The sequence below is a fragment of the Podarcis melisellensis genome, assembly GCF_964234715.1.
Source record: "Podarcis melisellensis genome assembly, chromosome: 5".
Classification (NCBI taxonomy): Eukaryota; Metazoa; Chordata; class Lepidosauria; order Squamata; family Lacertidae; genus Podarcis; species Podarcis melisellensis.
In genome coordinates, this window is record NC_138537.1 from 51400949 (window position 1) to 51422766 (window position 21818).

The 21818-nt window shown below is 43.7% G+C and overlaps 1 protein-coding gene across 7 annotated transcripts in view; it reads left to right on the forward strand.

Moving 5' to 3' along the window:
* The first annotated feature begins 7511 nt into the window (after window positions 1-7511).
* The window catches only part of ENO4 (enolase 4), a 28875-nt gene continuing 14568 nt past the window's right edge, over window positions 7512-21818 (forward strand). Inside the window, exons 1-6 of one of the 7 annotated variants that reach the window (XR_014168639.1) lie at window positions 7512-8078; window positions 9809-9937; window positions 13887-14077; window positions 14994-15136; window positions 18758-18927; window positions 19556-19687. Coding sequence is in view for 6 of the 7 variants with exons in the window: in XM_081912739.1 (XP_081768865.1) it covers window positions 7896-8078; window positions 9809-9937; window positions 13887-14077; window positions 14994-15136; window positions 18758-18927; window positions 19556-19687 (948 nt within the window). In the remaining variant the exon portion in view is untranslated. Of the gene's footprint in view, window positions 8079-8195; window positions 8397-8418; window positions 8527-9808; window positions 9938-13886; window positions 14078-14993; window positions 15137-18757; window positions 18928-19555; window positions 19688-21818 lie in introns of those variants that run through there. The other 6 variants (XM_081912739.1, XM_081912740.1, XM_081912736.1 and 3 more) reach the window with 6 other exon arrangements.

Below are 21818 nucleotides of genomic sequence, written 5' to 3' on the forward strand. Positions count from 1 at the left end.
AAATGAAACATTTATTCCCCCCCCCCTTATTAAAAACTTCAGTTATTTGGGGAATAGGAAAAACACTGAGACATTAACACCATGCAAAATTAACACCATATGCTTTTTTAAAAAGTTTTGTTCACTGAGTCAATTATGCTAAATCTTATCTCAACTGAGTTAGGATATCAGAATATCTTTAGATTCAAAATGTTCCAGAAAACCAACATTTCCCAGCAGAAGTAATAGTCTATTGGAGATCTTAGGACTTGTATCAAGTCCCATGCCAGTCACCAATTTCAATATTATCATAGTTGGGTTACAATAAGCACAAATCCTAGATGTGTCTTCTCAGAAGCAGGCTCTGCTGAGTTCTGTGGGGCTTCGTCCCAGGTAAGTGAATGATGAATTGCAGCCTACAATTATTTTAAATGGCTATTCAAACCTTTAGAATATATATTAACACCATCTGGTTCAAAAACCACAGTACGAATAATTCAGGATGCAAAATATTTTATTGTCTTTACCTTAATGTAGCATGAGTTCACTTGAAAAAAACAGCGTGGATTTTGCCACACATCCACATTCGTTACTGCTTGTATCTTAATATTTCATCATAGCATTGTCAAAAAGTTTTGTCATTCTATTAAGCTAAACTTGATTTTCCATTTTGAAATTGTGATTAAATTATGAGTTTTGCATAGGCATAGCAATAGCTGATATAGAAACATACACACGTGCACAAAATGTAGATTTTGTGCTTATAGTCTGCAAGCCCATTAACGCAACAAATGACAACATTGCCAAGAGAGTCATTATAGTCTATTGTGTCAATGATCCTTGAACTAATAAGTCTTTAAGTAAGCCTTGACATGATAGCTTACAACAGCTCCTTCATAATGTCAGTACAATAGAATCCTAGTGAGACCTGAGATCAGTCTCTTACTATGTAAATAACCTATATTGTACAGCACATACGAATGTACACACTACAGTTTCCAAATGGATTAGGGGGAAATTGCTACTGGTTTCCCATAAGCTAAGAAGTTAGTGATGGGAGTTGTACTTAACACTAAGCTATTATGTTTGAGTTTTTTTGTATCCCAGAATATTAATCCAGCTAGAAGGCCATCTCATATTCTTTAAATACCCCTTACTCCTGATAACATTTTATGGAGAAATGCTATGAAGAATCAAAGTTAAAACCATCCCCATGTTATAAATTTTATGTAGTCATCATTTTTAAAAAGAACACTAAATGCAACAGCACAGGTATGACTACTCTGTAGCTGGTGAGCCTTGAGCTGTTTCTGTGCACTTTAAGTGCAACTTCATTTTCTTAAGAAAACGAATCAAAATGCTGCTGTCTAGGTACTAGTCATACAGTAAGACGTTACACCTTTTCCTCAAACACATACAGGCATCAAAGGGGAAGAGAGCAGTAGTGCAGTCCCCCAGCCTGCAGATTATTGGATTTTCCAGACCAGTTTGGCTGGAAGGGGAGAAACTGAACTGACTAGAGAACATCAAATGGTGTCAGGGACTGGTTGGACACAGAGGAATGATGGGGGGAATGGGACCAGCTGGGGAATACTAAAGGGAAGAAGGCTCAGAGACCGGGGTGGTGGGATGACAGTGAGTGGTCAGAGGGAGAAGACTGGAAATAGAAGGTGTCGGAAGCTGAAGAGGTAACAGGGCTTAGTGAGCGGGGAGAGTCTGTGGCAGAGAGAAGTCTAGAAGAAGAAGCAGGAGAGTGGGATGAGGAAAGTCAAGAGGCAGAAATGAGTGAAGAGGCACATATGGTTTCCCCTCCTGCAGTGACAAGCCACCCATGTCTCCCAGAACCAGGAGAGACATGAAGAGGGCAGAGAAGAAATTATTGTCACACATGTGCAGTCTCACATTGCTTGGCTGCCCCATTATCAGAAATGTAACTTTGAAATGAAATTTCCAATGGGAAGCATAACAGTTCCTTCCAAACTGCAATTCAATGTGAATTCCATATAATTGGAATTGGGGAGGATCTAGCAAGAATTTAAGGATAACCCAATTTAGAGGAAATGAAAGTAACCAAAGCTTGAGACAGTCACTGGAACTGAAAGTGATGTCGCAGGAGACTTTTCCACAATTTAGCCAGATCTCATGGGATGTAGAAATACACTGCAATCACAATCACACCTCCTTTAAGGAATGTCTTTTCAATTTAGAAACTTCTTTGGTGAATACAGAGACACGAGGAGGGATTAACTCCCTGGAGAGATACTGTGATATTTCAGAAAGGATGTGAAAGGAAAAGAAAATGATTCAGTGAAGATTTTTCTTCATTACTTCCCAGCCCACCAAAGTGAGCACACAATGAGGGAGGTTCACAAACATTGATTTTAGATCTGAGGAAGTATACAGCTAACAGCATTTTAAGTGTATCAATTTTCAGTTAGTTCAACAACATTACGAATGAAAAAAGAAACAAAGTGAAAGTTTTTATGGGAAATTGCAGGCTAAAAGTGATCATTTAGATTGTGAAATGTTTCTTTTCATGAAAAGTAAAGGGTTTTTAAATACAGAAGTAAAGTCAGGTGGGCCTTTTGCTTGCTTTATCCTTCCTAGACATTTTGCAAGCTGTAATCTGTGTCCCTTTCAGGATGGTAATCTTCAGCAATTTTGTTGCTCAAAGAGTCTTTTTTTGATCCTAAGAGGTACTTGCTAGAAAATTTATAGCAATAAAGATCATAACCAACCTTTGAGAAGTCTTGAGAAACAGTACACTCTGTGTTCAAAAATAAAAAAGGCCGTACACATCTCTAACCAAACTATGCCTAAAGCTTTCTGCAATAAGCAGTTTATACAAAAAAGAACAGTTTAAAGCTTGCTTATGAATATTGTCAAGCTTCATAAATAAGTATAACCCTGGATTTTTCTGTAGCCCTTCTTGTATGCAACAATAAATAGTCCTTACGAAGTTATTCCCATTTTATAGATGGAAATGTTTAAGATAGCAGAAGTTCAAGTAAATGGTCTAAGGAAGGCAATGCATCAAGGTTCAATGACAACACAGAAGAAAGAACTAACCATTTTCATATGAAAACATTAGAGTGCCTAATTTATTGTGATGTGTATAAACAGCTGCAAATGTTCAAATACAGATATAGCATACCTCTTTGCACAGTTGAACCAAAGAGCAAATGTAGAAAGGGACATAGTAAAACAAATTACATATTATGGCTGTGTTTGAACATTGTAGTAAACCATGACTTATCATGATGAGAATGAACCACAGAAAGCCTTGGGTTTAAGTATATTCCCCTCCTTCCTCCTTATTCCTCTGTGGGTATCTGCAAATAGTTCTGTTTTTGATTAACTGCAGTTCATCATTTCATCTCAACCTGACAAACAAATAAATCTGTTTATTCTTAACTTGCAGCACTGAAGTGACCTCCCCGGGGTACAAGCCTGGGCAGTGTGATGGAGGTCCTGGGCTGCCAGATGACAAAAACCTTGGCCTCATTGATGTGGCTCAAAGGAAAGCAGAGCAGTGTGTTTGGCACCACCTTGGCTGCAGGAATTGCCAGAAGGAGACGTACAAGGCACCATCCAACCCTTTGAGGGACTTCTCTTCAGATTTGTGTAGGGTTTACCATATTTTTCGCCCTATAGGACGCACCTAGATTGGGGGGGGAATAAAGGGAAAAAAATTATTCCCCCCGCCCAGGCACGGGGCTGGGGTGGGGGAAGCCCGAGCTTCCCCCGACGCCAGCCCCCAGAATGGGACCCAGAGCCATGCCGAAGCTGCGTGCAGCTTTGGCATCGCTCTGGGAGCTTGTGGGGCTGGAGGAGGGGGAAGCCCTCTGCCAGCCTTCTAACCAAGTCGGGGGACAGCGGGAAAGGCGTGCTGCGCCTCCTGCTGTCCCCCAAGTTTGCGGGGCTGGCGACGGGGAGGAGCAGGCTTCTCCCCCCCCCCCCCGCCAGCCTTCTAACCAAGTCGGGGGACAGCGGGAAAGGCGCACTGCGCCTCCCCGCTGTCCCCCGAGCTTGTGGGGCTTGTGGTGGGGCTCTCCTGAGGTCTGGAGAGCGAGAGGGGTCGGTGTGCACCGACCCCTCTCGCTCTCCAGGCTTCAGCAAAAGCCTGCATTCGCCCCATAGGACGCACACACATTTCCCCTTCATTTTTGGAGGGGAAAAAGTGCGTCCTATAGGGCGAAAAATACGGTACTTCTTAGCCTTTTCTTCTCCCAAAGAGACTGCAAGGCAGTGGAGGTTTAGGATCACAGTTTTCCTTCTCCCTAGATGTGCTGCTTTCTCAGGTTGACAAGCCCTTACAGCACTTGCAGAAACTGCCTTCTTGACTGTTGGACCCACTATTGATCTCATCTACTCAATCTGCCACTTCACATTCAAGGGAAGTCCTTAGCTCATTGAAGGTTTGAGACCCACTGGCTACCCACCTCCCCCAACATCCCTTATTAACTATGGTTTGTTTAAAATAGGCCAAATTCAAACCATGATTTATGAAGTGAGCTTATCAAAACTGGAAGTGAAAGCTTCTGATCTTTTTGTAGCTCTGCTAGAGGAGAGCGAGAAGCAAATGAGTCCAAGACGCACAGCAGTTTGTATATGTGTGATGTGTTAATGAAGCCAGATTCTATTGTGGGAAATTTTCTTTCTTAATAGGCATCTGTCCAACTAATCCAACTCCCATCTCTTGCAGGGGCTCAGTTAGTGCCTGCGCCTTCTGTCAAGAGTTTGGGTGTAACCTTTGATGCCTCCCTTTCTATGGAGAGCAGGTTGCAGCCACAGCAAAGATGGCATTTTCCCATCTCTGCTGTATTAAGCAGTTGGTCCCTTAACTTTCTCGCCCTGATCTGGCCACAGTGATCCATGCGACAGTCACCTCCAGGCTTGATTATTGTATCTCACTCCACACGGGGCTGCCCTTGAAGCTGACCCAGAAACTCCAGGGTGGCAGAATGCCGCAGCAAGGCTCCTTACGGGGTACTTGCCACAGGATCACATTCATCCAGTGCTTTACCAGCTGCACTGGCTCCCGGTAGAGTACAGGGTCAGGTTTAAGGTACTGGTTTTGACCTTTAAAGCCCTATGCAGCCTAGGACCCTCATATCTACGGGACCACCTCTCCTGGGATGCCCCGCAGAGGACCTTAAGGTCCATAAATAACAACACTTTGGAGGTCCTGAGCCTCAAGGAGGTTAGATTGGTCTCAACTAGCGCCAGGGCCTTTTCAGCACTGGCCCCGACTTGGTGGAACACTCTGTCACAAGAGACCAGGGCCCTGCAGGATTTGACATCTTTCCGCAGGGCCTGCAAGATGGTGCTGTTCCACATGGCCTTCGCCTTAGACTCACTCTGACACCGTATATGGGATTTGGTATATAAATTTTCCCTTGGCTTTTTTGCTGGCCCATGTAGGACCAGCATGGATAGCTGGCTCGGGTGAATATCTGGTGTTTCCTCCCTTTATGGTCTTGATTTATGGGCTACTACAAAAATAAGGCTGCATTTTAAGCTGTATTTTAAGTCGTATTTTAATTAGCTGTTTCCCCCCCCCCCCTTGTTTTTTTCTATTACGTTTTATTGTAATTTATATTTGGTGTTAGCCACCCTGAGCCCGGCCCTGTCTGGGGAGGGCGGGGTATAAATAAAAATGTATTATTATTAATAATAATAATATTAATCTGATTCTTTCTTTGGAAAATTGGAGCGGACCACTTATCATTTTTGGAAGCTGAGCTGCAGGAGGGCTTTCATGATACAGGTGAACCACGTCTTCTGTTTTCAAACTTTTTTTAAAGACAAAACACCATCCTTGCATAAAAGGGCATATTAGGAGGTATGACGAAACCCAAAGGTTTTGCAGAAGGACAAAAAATATTTAGGAAAAAGCCAAAGGTGAAAAACCTCCAAAATACCAAAAAAAAACCCCAAAACATTCAGTAGCTATGGGATGCTGACCGGGGGGGCGGAGGAATGGAAAACCAGCAGAAGTGAAATGGAATGGAGTTTCATGGTTGGCTGCTGCTCAGCACATGTGAGTGACTCAACCAGAACAGGAGGGGTTTGCTTCTGCTTCTCTCTCACCCTCTGGATGGCCTAGTGGGGAAACATGTGGCTTGTGGTGCTGTGCAAAGACAAGAGGAACAAACAAGAGCAAGGCCTCTGCCAGCTTTTTTGACATCTCTCCGGGTGACGAGGCTGGATACGATGGCACTGCTGAGTTAATGGCAGTAAAAGCTGTTGCCTATGCTGGTTTCTATTTTAATCTCAGCAGCATGGAGAATTAAGTCCACTGAGCCTAATCAAGGCTGTTTCACCACCCAAAGGGAAAGCACAGGAGACAAAGAGAGGTCATGGTGAGGCTGCTCCTGTCTTGGACCACCTTTCCTTGTGGAAACAGCAGCAAGGACCATGGGGCTCACTGAGCCTCCTCTGGGTGGCTGTGTCACCCAAAGGAAGAGAGCAGGTAAGAAGCCTTGCGGGACCAGCCGGCACCTGTCTGGCTTGCTCAGTGTCTCTAAATGAGTGACAGGGAGCCTGTGGTCTTGCAGATATCAGTGGGGAGTCCAATTCCCATGAGCCTCAGGCTGCATGGCTAATGGTGAGGAATGACAGAACAGCTTGTGTGACAGCAGCTGCAGGTGGCTGTATCACTGGCTGAGCAGCTGGCATGGGTAGCACATGCAGGTACTGGGAAATTCCCCCCATTAAGGATTACCTTATTCAGGTTGAAAACTGCAATGGCTGAGCTGCTGGTAATAAACAAGGCTGCCCAATACCAGGTATGTTAGGCTGGCCAGCAGCAGAAGCAAGCAAGGTAATAGCTAGAGGAGATGCTGTAAAACCAGAAAATTCATGGGTGGAAGATGATGTCATGTCTACAAGGCCCCTTGCACTTGGGATGTAGTATCCTCCTCTGAAAGGAGCTCTGTAGCACACGTGTCCATGTAGGAGGCCCCTTGAAAGGACATCAGGAAGCTCTCCCATATAATGTGCCCTCTGCAATGCTGGAAAAGATTTCAACAGGCAAAGACACACTTGTGTGCTGCGGTGATAGCAGAAACAGCCAAAGAATGTCCAGAGCTGGGTGCAGAGCTCTTAACTGCCATTTTGTCTGCCGCTCCCCTATCACCCCAAAGTCCAAGTGGGGCTCCATTGGTACAGCGATGCCTGGCAGTGCCTGGAATGAAAGGAGGAAGGCATGGGCTGCAAGCACTAATGAAAGAAGGCATGAGTCCCAGACAAATCAGCACCAAGGCAAGGGAGGGAAAATAGGGCTAAATAAGGGAAACAAGTGTTTTTGGGTTTTTTTAAGTTAGGAAAAACAACACAGGGAGCAAGCAAAAGGAAAAGCGACACACATACGAAAACAGAATCAGAGGCGAAATCAGCAGTTGAAAAATTGGTCAAAAGGCCACAGAATTGGTTGGGGGGACGGACCAAAATGCAATCACAAGCCTGAGCAGAATGACAGGAGGGTGTTTCTCTCTCTCACACAAACACACATGCGCACAGAGGCGTCTGTCCCAGGTGAAGACAGGGAACCGGCTGAGCTGACAAAGACTCGACTGCGCCTCCCGCCTTTGAGCACCAGGTGGCGCTACAACCCGCCGTGTCCCAAGTTTATTCAATCTCCAGCGGAACCTAATCAGCCGGCGCTGCGCCCGAGACGTTAACAGCGCTCAGCAGGAACCTCCTCGTCGTCGCCCTCCCTCAGAAGTCGGGGCTGACGGATTCCGAATGGGCTCTGCTAAACTGTTCGGCACAGGACCGAAGCCCGAAGGAAAGAACTTGAGGAGAGGAGAAACGGGAGGAAAGCGATCCCGCGAGAACACGGTAATCTCGGGGCGGGAGGCGCGCGTGCCCCGTCTCCTAGCAACGGAGCCCCGACGCTTCCCCGGGGAGACATGGAGTATTGCGGGAACCGGGCTGCGGGCGAGCAGCAGCAGCAGCAGCAGCGGCGGTTCACCATTACTGATCTCAAACACCAGGCTGCGGAGTATTACCGCAGCAACGAAGTGCCGCAGCGCCTGGAGGAGGTGCTCAACGCCATGTTCTACCAGCGCCCAGAAGACTTCTACGGGCACCTGGTAAGCCGGACCCCCGTGTAACGGCACCCCCGCTTGCGCATGCGCCTTTGGCCCCAACCGGAGGGTGGTGCGATGTGTGCCTGGTGCGCACGCGCACCGGGAGTGTAGAGGGGGGGGAGACGCCTTAGGTGTGGGACCGGCTGGGTGGGAGTGCAGAACTCCCAATGACCTTAATGCATGTCGTGTGTTGCTGCTGTGTTGCTGCATGGTCGTATTTTGGCCCTTTACAGGGAGAGCTTCTCCATGATATTTCCGAGGCAAGCCCCACTGAGCTGCTGTGTGTCCCCATTCAATCCAACGAGAGTTACTCCTAGGAAAGTGGGTACTGTATGTAGAGGCTGGAAATTTACTGTTTAAGTAAACGGCAACCGAGAGTCTTGACAGCACCTTAAACATATTTATTTCATGGATTGAAATCTGCATCACCAGATGTGAAGAGTGCACTCTGGTACATGATAACCCGTGCCATAATAAATTTGTTAGCAGAGCAATCCTATGCAGGTCAACATTTAAGTAAATTGGGCAGGGAATGATTAGCATAACCCTGAATTCTCGGCATGTAAAAGGCTTTGATTCTTACTAATGTACATAATTTTCTCTCAACTAGCAACACTGAGAACCTGGTTCTAGCTTTTCTTATTCTGGCCTCTCAGTGTGGATGACTCGCACTTGGTACATCAGATTTAACTGTAAGATTATTAAAATGATTTAATAAATAACTCTTAAAATAGGAACTGACCTGTATTTTGTCTTCTATTTTTTCTGCTCCTACAGCCCTCCAATAAACTTACATTGCTACATATCAGTATAATTTGTACTGTCACCTGCATTATGATGAGCAAGGCACACTTAGGAGGTAGAAGGGTTCTCATCCTGTACAATATGCAAGACTATTGTAAAGAGGATGTTCATGAGATTCATGCCACATAACTGTATAGGTTGGCAGAGTATACTTACATGGTGTATAATCTTATGAATTTCCTCTGAACAACATACTGTAGCATGTACAGTAAATGTCATGATCTGCCTTAGTTTCCCATTGGTAAAATGGTAATCTGATGACATAATCTCAGTGTTGATTCGGATGTTAATAAATCAAGGATTATAATGCACTAAGCCCACTAGAAAATGTGATTTAAATGATTGGTAATAAAAGAGGGAACTAGAAAATGTGAACATATCTTTTTATGATACCATATGTCATTGGAAGCAGAAATAGTATTATATGTCATAGCAAGCTCACATTTGGGCAGGCTACCAAGACCTCTGAAATTCAACCACCAGTACAAAACACCATAGTGCCTTTTGGAGTACTTCCTGATAGATCATTTCTCCTGATTGCCAGGCAGTATGCCCTATACTAGCATGTGTCAGGGAAAATGCTGGTCCCTGTATTACTTCTTGCAAAGGGCAGGTTAGGATCCTGTAAAATCAATGTCAGTGGCACAATCCAAGAATTTATTGTGATCCATCCTTGATTTCATCACAGATGAACAGCTTTCATTACAGTTTACCATACTCCAGAAGATTTAGTGAAAGCCAAGAGGGTACCATTAGGATTTTAAAAAGAAAGGAGCTAATATTGTTGGTAATAGGTATGATCCCAGGCCATGGGTGCAGGAACTACTAAATGAGCAGTCTGATAAATGTCACTGCAGACGACTGTGTACTAGAATAGAAATCTCATTTTAAATATATGGGAAATAATTGCTATAATTGTTATCTTCCAGGCAAACTACTTCTCTGAATTATCAAAGCCTCCAGTGATAACCAAATTAGTTGGGAAAAAGGTGCTTGATGGGATCGGTCGGCCAACGTTAGAAGTGGAAGTGTCATGCCGAGTTAGGAACTGTGTCAAGGTATGAACTGTTACGTGCTTAATTCTCTATTTGATCCAGAGATATCTGACTGCCAGACTGAGGGCTGCAACCTGCAAATAACATTGTCTGTGAGCTTATATGGACACTGGTCAACTCCTGCCAATTTTTGCCTCAATATGATGAAACCAAAAGGCCCAAAGTAGGTTTGATGTTAAAATGTGTCAAGGCATTTAACATATCTAAGTGTTTTCCCCCTTAACTAGCTGCTGTGTGTTATGTGTGTGTCAGGATTGGAACCATGGTGCTTGGAGAAGGGTTTCCAATACTTCTTTTTTTCCTTGATGAAAATCCCCCCTCATGCTATTAATGTGAACAGAATCTAACTAATGTGTCCTAGGGCTGGTAGCAATTCTCGTGGAACGTTTCTTCAGGACCACTGCATGGTAGAAAGTGGTAATGTTTCCTTTCCCTGTGCACCATGATCCTGAGTGTAAAAAAAGTTTAGGGGCAAATTAGACATCATACTATCACCCTTTTGAAATTTGGAAGGGTCTTGTCTGCTGTGACTTTTTATAAAATGTCTTCACTAGGGTTGAGGGATAAGGATAAGGATAAGGATGAGACACCCAACAGTGAAGTATACACAGGGCTGGCCCAAGGCATTTTGCTGTCTTAGGTGAAGCAGAAAATGGCATGCCCCTGGGAATTGTGGTTTGTTAAGAGTGCTGGATTAGGGCATGGGCAGGGAATATTAGGCTCAGAGACCAAATGCAGCCCTCTAGGCCTTTCTGTTGAGATCCAGACCAGTCCTCTTCAGTCCTGCTTTGCATCCTCTTTGAGGTGTTTTTGTGTGTGTGTTTGTTTGTTTTGGTTAACTGAAATGTGTTTTTGGATGGAGAGAAGGTGCTGTGGTTGTGGGATAGGTTCACCTCACCCCCCTTTCTTACCCCCTCAAAACCCACTGCCTCTTTCCATTCTGCTGGCTGACCTCTGCCTTGCCTTTGAACCATGCCTTACTAGCTCTTGCAAAGCTGGGAGCTTGTCCATCAGGAGGCAGGTGCGCATGCAGCGTGGCACTTGAGCAGGACTCTGTGGGTTAGTGGCTTGATAGATTTACGGAAAAGAAGACGTAAAAAAACCACACGTCTCCCACCTGGTGCTCAGCCCTCTTGTTGTTGCAACCATCCTCTGCTACCACTTATTTGTCTGCAAGCCCCCTCCATAGAGGCTGGCCCCTCTCACTGTCCTCGGAGCTTGCTTACCGGTAACCTCCTCTGGCTGATATCCAGACAGGCCAGGGAGATTTTGATAGGCGACATTTTCCCAAGTGTGGGTAAAATGCACAACCCCTCCCTCCTGCTTCCGCAGGGGAAAGAAAATAAGTCAGAATTCTATTTACATGATGTTTATTTCTGACATTACAGCACTAGAGAAAAACACGTCCTTTCAGTTCAGTTCTTCTAGCAAGTCTGACAAACTTCCTGAGCATGCGCAGTCAGAAGGTTTCAAGTTACACTCTTCACAAAGACTTATCCAGCCTGTGAACGTCCTGGGAAATTCTTCTTTCCCACAGATAGGCGCATCATGTGATGTCAACAATTTGGCTGTTTGCAGCTGTGATGTTTCCATATACTGATAGTGAAATGGGGAAGAGAAGTGCTGTGGTGAAGCAAGGGGGACTAAATGCAGATGGATAACAGGGGTGGGAGGAGAGGGAAACGGGAATGCCAGAAACAAGGGAGGGTGAACTAGGGAAGGAAAGAGCAGGGAAGGAGAGGGAAAGCAGGGAAGCCAGAAAACAAGTATGATCTGGAGAATGAAAGTGTGGGGTGGGAGACTTTTCTGCATTCCTGAAGAAATTGCTCCATGGAGGAAGCTGGGAGGTGTGGACTGTACCTAGATGCAAATTTGCCACCCCTCACAGAGTGCCACTTGAGATCATGGGAGGGGTAGCCCCAAGTTTACACTTCCATGAGTACATACCCCTCACATTGGGTAACAGAAATGGATTGAATGGAAGAATGAAACCACCCAGTATTTCTATGTTTTTGCTCTTGAAAAATGTATATTAAGGTGTATTCAATATTAAGGTATATTCAATAGAGAATCAAAGGATAAATAACTGTTAGATGGATTTGTAGCTGGTGGATTGACCGAACCCAAAGAGCACTCATTAATGGTTTCTCGTCACCCTGGGAAAAAGTGACAAGTGGGGTGCCGCAGGGTTCTGTCTTGGGCCCGTTGTTGTTCAGCATCTTTATAAACAACTGATGAAGAAATTGGGTGGAGGGAAGAATCATAGGCATAGCCGGGGGGGGCAGCTGCCCCCCTATAATCCTCAAAAATTATTGAAAAGCATAAAATATACTCAGTTAACTGCCCCCTATCTAAAGCTTGGGGGACGCGGGTGGCGCTGTGGGTAAAACCTCAGCGCCTAGGACTTGCCGATTGCATGGTCAGCGGTTCGAATCCCCGCGGCGGGGTGAGCTCCCGTCGTTCGGTCCCAGCTCCTGCCCACCTAGCAGTTCGAAAGCACCCTTAAGTGCTAGTAGATAAATACGTACCGCTGTATAGCGGGAAGGTAAATGGTGTTTCCGTGTGCTGCTCTGGTGCTGGTTCGCCGGAGCAGCTTCGTCACGCTGGCCATGTGACCCGGAAGTGTCTGCGGACAGCGCTGGCTCCCAGCCTCTAGAGTGAGATGAGCGCACAACCCTAGACTCTGTCAAGACTGGCCCGTACGGGCAGGGGTACCTTTACCTTTTAACTAAAGCTTGCCCCCTGTAATGCCCTCTTTTAGGGGGAATTTTAGCCATGATCTCACCAAAAAAGCTCAATAACTTTTTGGGACCCCTATAACAAAAAATGTGGCTATGCCCATGAGGGGGGTGCTAATCAAATCTGCAGATGACACCAAACTGGGAGGGGTAGCTAATGCCACAGAAGATAGAATCAGGATTCAAAGTGACTTTAACAGATTGGAGAACTTGGTCTAAACTAACAAAATGAATTTCAGTAGGGACAAATGTAAGGTTCTGCACTTAGCCAGAAATAACCAGATGCACAAATATAAGATGGGGGACACTTGGCTTACTAGTAGTACATGTGAAAAGGATCTTGGGGTCTTAGTGTGGACCACCACCAATAGTGTGATGCAGCAATAGAAGTATAGTATCCAGATCAAGGGAAGTAATAGTACTATTCTCTTCTGCCTCGGTCACACCACACCTAGAATTCTGGGCACCACAAGGGATATTGACAAGCTGGAACATGTGCAGAGGAGGGTAACTAATATGATCAAGCGTCTGGAAACCAAGCCTTATGAGGAATGGTTGAAGGAGCTGGGTATGTTTAGCCTGAAAAAGAGGAGAGTGAGAGGAGATATGATAGCCATCTTCAAATATCTAAAGAGCTGTCACATGGAAGAGGAAACAAGCTTGTTTTCTGATGCTCTGGATTGTAGGACTTGAACCAATGGCTTCAAATTACAATAAAGGAGATTCCGACTTAACATCAGGAAGAGCTTTTTGACAGTAGGAGCTGTTTGACAGTGGAGCGGTCTCCCTTGGGAGGTTGTGAACTCTCCTTCATTGGAGGTTTCTAAGCAGAGGTTGGATGTCTATGGATGCTTTAGTTGAGATTCCTGTATTGCAGCGGGGTTGGACTAATACTGTAATATAACCTAGAGGCATTTGCATTATTCAGAAGTTCATATAAACTGTGTAGTTTACATCGTCAAAGAAGCATGTGGACTAAACAAAATTGAAATGAAAGGAGCTGTGAAGAATTCTACTCTAGCAATAAAATTCTTTTAAATACCTTGTCAAAAGATTTGATATGTGGAGTTTATAACATTTGACAGTGAAAGTGATAACCCTCTCCATACATCAAAAATAAAGCTTAAATAAACCTTTAGCACAAAATGATTTCAATGTAGTGTTTATTATGTGAAATTTCAATGGCGAATCTATTTTTAAATGCTGTTCTGCAGAGGATTTGTTCCAGCATGATCTCTTCTCATGCTGAAATTCTTGAAAATGCTTCACCAGAAGCAATTGATGCTGATGAAAGGGAAAGAGAGGAATCTATAAAGATAGCAATTGAATGGATAAATGAATCACTGAATGAAATGTTCATAGGCCTTCAACCTACTGACCAGCATAAAGCTGATGAACTTCTAGGGTAAGTTTCACATATTTATTCTGCATGTTATATAGCAATTCTTTTCTTTTGAAAATCCATTATGTTGCACTTACAAGACTGTAATTCAGGCTGCAATTCTATCCTTGAGAGTAAGCCCTTTTGGACTCAGTGGAACTTACTTTTGAGCAGACTTGTATTGGATTGTACTTGTGCTTACCAGCATGTGGCATACTTGAGGATTTGAAATGGCTGTGCTTCAACCATAACAGTCTGGTGGTCTGGAGGCAGATTATGATTGAGTTTAAGCTTAGTCTGTAAATAAAATTGTCATCTACCTTGGAGGATACCAGCCTGGAACCTGTGCCAGAGCCTGCTGCCATTTTATTTTAAATAAAAAAGTAAGTCTCTAAGCCCTCCTAGAAAGTTAAGCAAAATGTGCAGGTACCCTTCTAAGCAATTCTAGTGAAATGATCACTCATGGGCTAAAACCACTGATAGGTAGGAGTAAAATTAGAGCTGTGATAGATGAGTTGCTTGGACACCAGGCAATGGGAATACCTTGGGTCCGAAAGAGTTGCTGTTTCCCTTTCATGTACTTTTATCTGCTTCTGCCTTATTTTCTAGTAGTCCTTAGAATCTCCATAGTTTGCCCTTCCTTTTTACCTAGCAACCAGGAAACATCTTCCCCGTGGTGGGTTTCTCTGAGTTCATGTATTCCCTAGAAGTTATTTTCTGCAAATATAACTACACAGTAAGTGTGAGTGGGGAGGTTAAAGACCCCCCCCCGGCAAATACAAAATACCTCTCTAATTTTGTGTTATGTGTTTTATCAGAAATGTATTACTATTTATAGAAGTGAAGGTAACAAATTTCAGTGTACCCTGACTTGCGTGTGTCAAGAAGTTTCTTGAAGTACTAAAGCAACCAGCGGTTACTGCGCTTCCTTTTATTACAGTGAATATTTTGCAAAGAAAGCAGAAGCAGATGAAGAAAGAAGGGAAGCTGAAAAGGAGAAAGAGAAAGAAATCCAGGAAGCAGAGGCTTCTGGTGCTTCAGCTGCTCCAGCTCCTTCTGGGAAAAAAAAGCCAAACAAAGCAGGTTATAGAATAGACCTTGTATCTATAAAGTAGATAGCATCCCGTTCCATTTAGCAAATGGGTATCATGGCTCTCAGGCTTGTATCCAATGAAGTTGTCCCGTTCTTACAACTTCTGGTTGTGTAATGGAACTTCCCCTCCGTCTTCTCTTCCTACATGCCCCTTGCACACCCACCCACCCACCCAAATCTTTCTCTGGAGGGTTGGCGGAACTCCCAGAACAGATTTGGGAGGCCACCTGGGGAGGAGAGCATGGTGAAGTTCTATTCTGCAAGTAGGAGTCCTTTCTGGGATAAAGACCCACATTTACTTTCTTACCTAAGCTTGTGGAAGGGAAGGGTAGTTCAAAGCATGCTTCTGCTATCACATTTTCATGAAATGTTATTGAAATGTTATCAATGTTGCATTTTTATTGTTTTTGAGTAAGCCACTTATTATTATAGGAAGGGGTATAAAATGTTATAAATAAATAAAACTTTTGCACATAACCCGTTACGCTTTCCTGGATTCTCCACCCTTCAACATATCCCCATATCACTCTGCATACTGGACTTAATGATCCCAAGTAAAGTCATGGCAGTTGTAGACTGAGGTGTGGGTGGGTGGCTTGCTTGCCTTTGTTGCTATGTGATGCTTCAAAATGGGAATCACACAGGCAAAACAAAAGAAAAAGATTGGGAAACACTTGATCTGGATACCTAGCTCTCTTTTCTTGGGCAATGCCTTATCTGAGTATCAGACTGCATTATTTGTCTTGACATGTGAATATGCACTCCATTGTCTCATGTTGATTTGTTCATTTTATTAGGAATCAGTTTAATAGGGGGACATGGAACAGCACACCTGCTGTGAAGTTTATGTTTGTTTAATGGGATCTGGCAGGGCAGGAAAACAGCACAGTGGAAGGGGGCTAGGGTGTCTCCTAGCCACACCCTTTGGCTTTAAATTGAACTGCTAGCTGATCTGGTTGCCAGCCAGGGCCATGCCACTTGTTATCTGTAACGTTCAGTAACGTTCCACTAATGGAAACAACATCCAGATCATACTGACCCTTGAGAGCAAGAGTCTTAAGGATGCAACACCCATTGACTGTTTAACTCGAGGGAAATGTGTCGAATGTTTCTCCTCTTATTGGCTTTTTGCATAATTGTAGTGACCTGTTCATGATAAGAAGAAAGTGTTCTTATTCGTATACTCTTTAACATTTCGTATCTTTCATGATTCTCACAGTGCTTTTTTGTCTGACAGTACTCACCAGTATGGAGTACCATCACCCCTTTTGTAGCAGCTCATGACAGCCATTTTATGCCAGCATCCATGGCTTTTTTATGAAGATTATGAGTACTGGCACCCCATTTTGTACCAAAAACACTGCTCAGAGTTAAATTTGCTTAAAAGTAGTACTGTAGCAGAGGTTTGTATTGCTGCATTTGCCTCACTGATAATTTTAATTGCCATTCTTGATTTCTTAGAAAATATAACAAAATCATTTTTACTATTCTGGGAGAAAATATTTAATTACTGGAATTTCAGTAGTCTCAATAGAAGCCGTTATAGAGAAGTTGAACTTCTGAAGAGTAGACTTTGTCATTTTATGGAGAATAAAGGTGATTTTTGAGAAACTTGGGAGAACAGCCTGTTGCTTCAAGCCTGACACCTCACTCATAATGCACTCATTGCTGTGCATTCCAGACCTAAGGAAGATCAAATATATGATGTGCTTCAAATATATGATGTGCTTCAAACACTTAAGTTGGGTGTCTGCATAGAGTTCCATAGCTGCACTTGACAGCTTTCATGTTCTGCTGTTCGAAAGTTCTGTTAAGTGCTTGGATTAAAAGGTCAGGTTTTCAAAGGCACTCAGCACCCACAACTAGTGCTGGATTTTCAAAAGATGCCAGCTCCTATTTTGGAGTCAAAGCTAGCCATTGGATGATAAGAATTTGAGGACTTGAGGACATAAATGTCACAGTGGGAGTTTATGGTTGCTAAGCCCTGTACTTCAAAAATCCAGCCATTATTAAGGTGTCCAAGTGAGAGCCAAGTAATTTTCAAAATCTACTCTGGATTCTTAAGTTTTGTGCATATAAAATGCTCTTTGGAAAGTCTGGATCTAAGGGTGCTGGTAGATGAAGGGCATAATAATAAGCAATGGAAGAGAAAAGGAAATAAAAGAGAAGGGTTCTATCCGAGACTGAAACAAGCCTTCATTGCAGAGGTCAAAATATCAGATTATTATGTCTAAGAACAGATGTGATTTAAGCCTAAAGGTTAGGTGTGACAGCATGGGTTATAGCCTGCATCATGAGAGGGAAAGAAGGCAAGCCAACCAGCCAAACCAACACCACCTTCCTCTCACCATTGCCACTGTGGATGACGTTTATTCTTCTCTGACTCCTCTGACTCCCTGACTAAACAACAGCTTCAACTTTCTGTTGGACCACTTTAAGCAGTCCAGCTCCTGTCTATATAGGGAGGAGTGGTATTTAATTAATTGGTTTATAAACTGCTCCTATATTCAGTAGTGTGGAAATGGTGTAGAGAAATAAATCTAAAGCAGATAAAAAAACATAAATTTTATTTATTGAAAACTGCAGACATATACTAATTTGGGACAGGCTGGGCGAAAAGTTTTTGACATGACAACATGGAGGCTTGTTTCCCATCTGTGGAAGATGAATTCCAGACAACTGGTGCCACAGTTCTCAGAGCATGTGCCTAAGTCACATGCTCTGCTTTGCTATAAACACCAACAGATCTCTATTCCCAGATCTAAGTGACCAGCATGGGATGTAGGGGGGAGAGGTGGTTTCTTAGATGCAGAACTGTACTGGCAATTACCGTTTCCACAGCTGTTGTATTCTGGGTCAAAGCACGCGTCTGCGGAGCACACATAAGCCTGCCCTGTTCTGCCCCCATTCCTCCCTCTTCTGGGTGCAAAAGACCTGTGCGTCGGCAGTTGAGTGCTAATTGGACATGCATAAATGGTCGCCACCTGTATAGGGATTCTTATACCAGTAGCAAAGTCGTGAATCTAGCTTGGTAGCAAATTGGCGGGGTGAGTTGAATAACAAGGTCTCAGACCAAATTCCCTGCTCCTGAATAAGCTATGCTTTTATTAAAGGTATCAAGTTAAACACTTTTGGGGGAAATTATTTTAGAAAAAAAGTTAATTTTACAGTTTAATTCAAGCCCCCTTTCTTTCTTGCAACTCTTCAACTTTTATATGGAATATTTTAACTACCCCCTCCCATTGAGGACAAGAGTCTTGGTTAGGTTTCTGTTTCTCCTTAATTACCAGGTTCCCGTGCAAAACTTCCCGAACTAGTATCCCTTGCATGTTTCACCTTCCTGCAATTTTTTGAACCCTATATACACAAGTTTTCAACATAAAGGGCAACCATTTTACAGCCTAGTTACAAACAAAATGCTTCAAAGTCCTGTTCCATCACAATGGCAGTCCTCAAAACACCTATCTCTGGAGCAGTGTCTTTGACGCCAATAGAATTGATATAGAATAAGAAGTCCAGATTCTTTGTTTTAATTGACTTCATAGCCATATTTTACTTTATGATGTTGATATTGTCAATAGAAAACTATAAACATGTTTTTGTTTTCTCAGCAAAGAAGTTGTCTGTGCTGGAGAAGCCAATCCCTCCTGCAGAACCCACGGAACCTGTAGTTATGGGTAGCATGGCTATTGGGTGTACATCTCTTGCTTTTGCAAAGACTGCTGCGACTCTTCGTGACATGCCTTTGTACTTACATATCGCTTTGCTGAAACACGATCAGGTACTTGTCTGGATTTTAGTATCCAGAATTCTCACTCAAGATAGGAATAAGAAGTAATCTAGACATACGTACAGCCTAAGTTCTGCGGAACCTTTTGCTCAATGTTGATGTGGTTTGTATCGCAACCATATTCTAGTACATTTATTATACAAGTATGGCTTAGCTCTGTGCTCTTTCTTCCACCAGAATCCATAGTAATGGCCATAATGAATCTGGCAGATATCTCTGTGCTAGAGCCAGGGCTTAGTCATCACCTGGTGTATTGCTGTGCAAATTTGTGCCCTTGGTCACTAACATGCAAGTGTCATGTTTTGTGACATAGCAATTAATTCCTTTTGTTTTAATTCTAAAGGCGTCCAGGTAGTCGATGCTGCCCCATGCCTAGTGTGCTCTTACTTAATTTAATGGGGGGGGGTGCTGTTGACCAGCAAGTAAGCCCCCCAGGGAACTGCATGGGATGGGATGGCATGTAAATGCCGAAATTAAGTAAATAAATAATATGGAGCAATCAAGCTGCATCTACAGTTCCAGCAGTCCATAGTATTTGGGGGCATATGTAATCATTTTTCTGTTTTCAATTTTCAAAGTGAAGCCTAAAATAGTTCCCACATGACTTTTTCCACTTTAGGAATCGCCTAAAGAACTGGCTTTGCCACTTCCAATGGCAACAGTTTTGAGTTGTGGAAAATCATCACCTGGAAAACTGAATCTATTGAAAGAAGTGATGGTTATACCTCCACACTGGTTACCAGTTAAACAGGTACCATGTGCAACTGTTTTCCCTTTTGTTTATGATAAAACACAATGTTAAAAAGCACTTGGCCATATTCTAATCAACCTGTAAGAAGTTAATTGCTTTTTTATGGCATAATCCAACTTCCCGTTCTCTACGCTTATACCTGCTGTCTTCAATTGGAGAAAGAGTGAACAGGGTGTAGGATTGAAGCCTTACTGCCTCACTACTTGTTACAATCGTGGCATAATTTCTGATGATGTGGGGTTACACATATTAAATACCAGGCATTAGGTGGGAAGAGGGCATTGTCCTCAGGAATAAAGTATGTGGTTTCAGTCTACTCTCTCCAGTTGTAATAAAGGTGAAAATCATCCACTCCATGTGCCAATTAGCACAAGGAAAAAGCCTCATTGGTGTCTCTGTGCTTGGTGGTATTATTATTATTATTATTATATGATTGCTAAACACATCATTAATGCAACATGTTATTAGGCCCTTAAACATAACAAAACATTTCTGAATAAATAAATAAAAATTGTGCAGTAGCACCTTAGAGACTAAGTTTGTTCTGGGTATAAGCTTTCGTGTGCGTGCACACTTCTTCAGATACCTCATGTGCATGTACACAAAAGAATAAACTTACCGTATTTTTTGCCCTATAGGGCGCACTGGCCCATAGGACGCACCTCGGGGTTGTTTTTTTGGGGGGGAATGAATTTTAACCCCCCCCAGCCGCGGGGCTGAGGCAGGGGAAGCCTGAGCTTCCCCCGACCCCAGCCACCAGAACAGGCTGTTATCCGCAAGCCTTGCGAGCCCGGCGGCAACTCCCCCCGGGCGCGCAAGGCTTGCGGACACCTGCCTGAAGCACCGGGCGTCCTCCGCCTGCAAGCTTTGTGAGCCCACGGGAACTCCCGCCAGGCTTGCAAGGCTTGCGGATAGCTTCCTGAAGCCTGGAGAGCGAGAGGGGTCGGTGCGCACTTCATAGCCTGCATTCGCCCCATAGGACACACACACATTTCCCCTTCATTTTTGGAGGGGAAAAAGTGCGTCCTATAGGGCGAAAAATACGGTAGTTGGTCTCTAAGGTGCTACTGGACAGATACTTTTTTATTTATTTCGACTGCATCAGACCAACACGGCTACCTCACTGAATCTAAAACATTTCTGAGTTGGTTATAAGTATATGGAGGAAACATGCATATGGAAGTGTGTAATAAATGGCTGTGCTTTTAATGCACAAGACCCATTCATTTACATCTGAGAAGTTGCCTGTGGATGTGTCTCTTGTGAGTAATATTGACAATGGAAAGATATAGCAGCGTTCTGTGTTATAGTAGGCATTTCATTTTCACAAAATGAGACATCACATTCATATAGAACGAATGAGTTATTCTCCTGAAAGGTCATTATTATGATGACTCCAAATACCTTGAAGATAAGTTTTAAAATTTCACTTTCATAGATTAATGTTTTTGTCAAATCACCTTCCCAGGCAACTTTTGTTCAATCACATCTCACTCCTCTCAGATTAAGGATGTATAATGGTACACTCATGGATAGAACAACTGAGAGCACTGAAGTGGGTGAGATGGGAAAGAGATTTAATTAAATATGGTAATCTTCTTTTGAATCAGGTGGGAATTGGCAGAGATCCCCAACTACCAGTTCCTAAACAGGTGGCGCTGTGGGTTAAAGCCTCAGCGCCTAGGACTTGCTGATCGAAAGGTCGGCGGTTCGAATCCCTGCTGCGGGGTGCGCTCCCGCTGCTCGGTCCCAGCGCCTGCCAACCTAGCAGTTCGAAAGCACCTCCGGGTGCAAGTAGATAAATAGGGACCGCTTACCAGCGGGAAGGTAAACGGCGTTTCCGTGTGCAGCTCTGGCTCGCCAGAGCAGCGATGTCACACTGGCCATGTGACCCGGAAGTGTCTCCGGACAGCGCTGGCCCCTGGCCTCTTAAGTGAGATGGGTGCACAACCCCAGAGTCTGTCAAGACTGGCCCGTACGGGCAGGGGTACCTTTACCTTTACCTTTAAATGGGGAAAAAATGGTTAAAGCAAATGTTTCATTCCATTTCACATCATGTGTGTGAACAAAATTAACTCAGGTATAATTGCATGTTGGCACAGCTGATGATAATCTTGTATCCTCTTCAAAA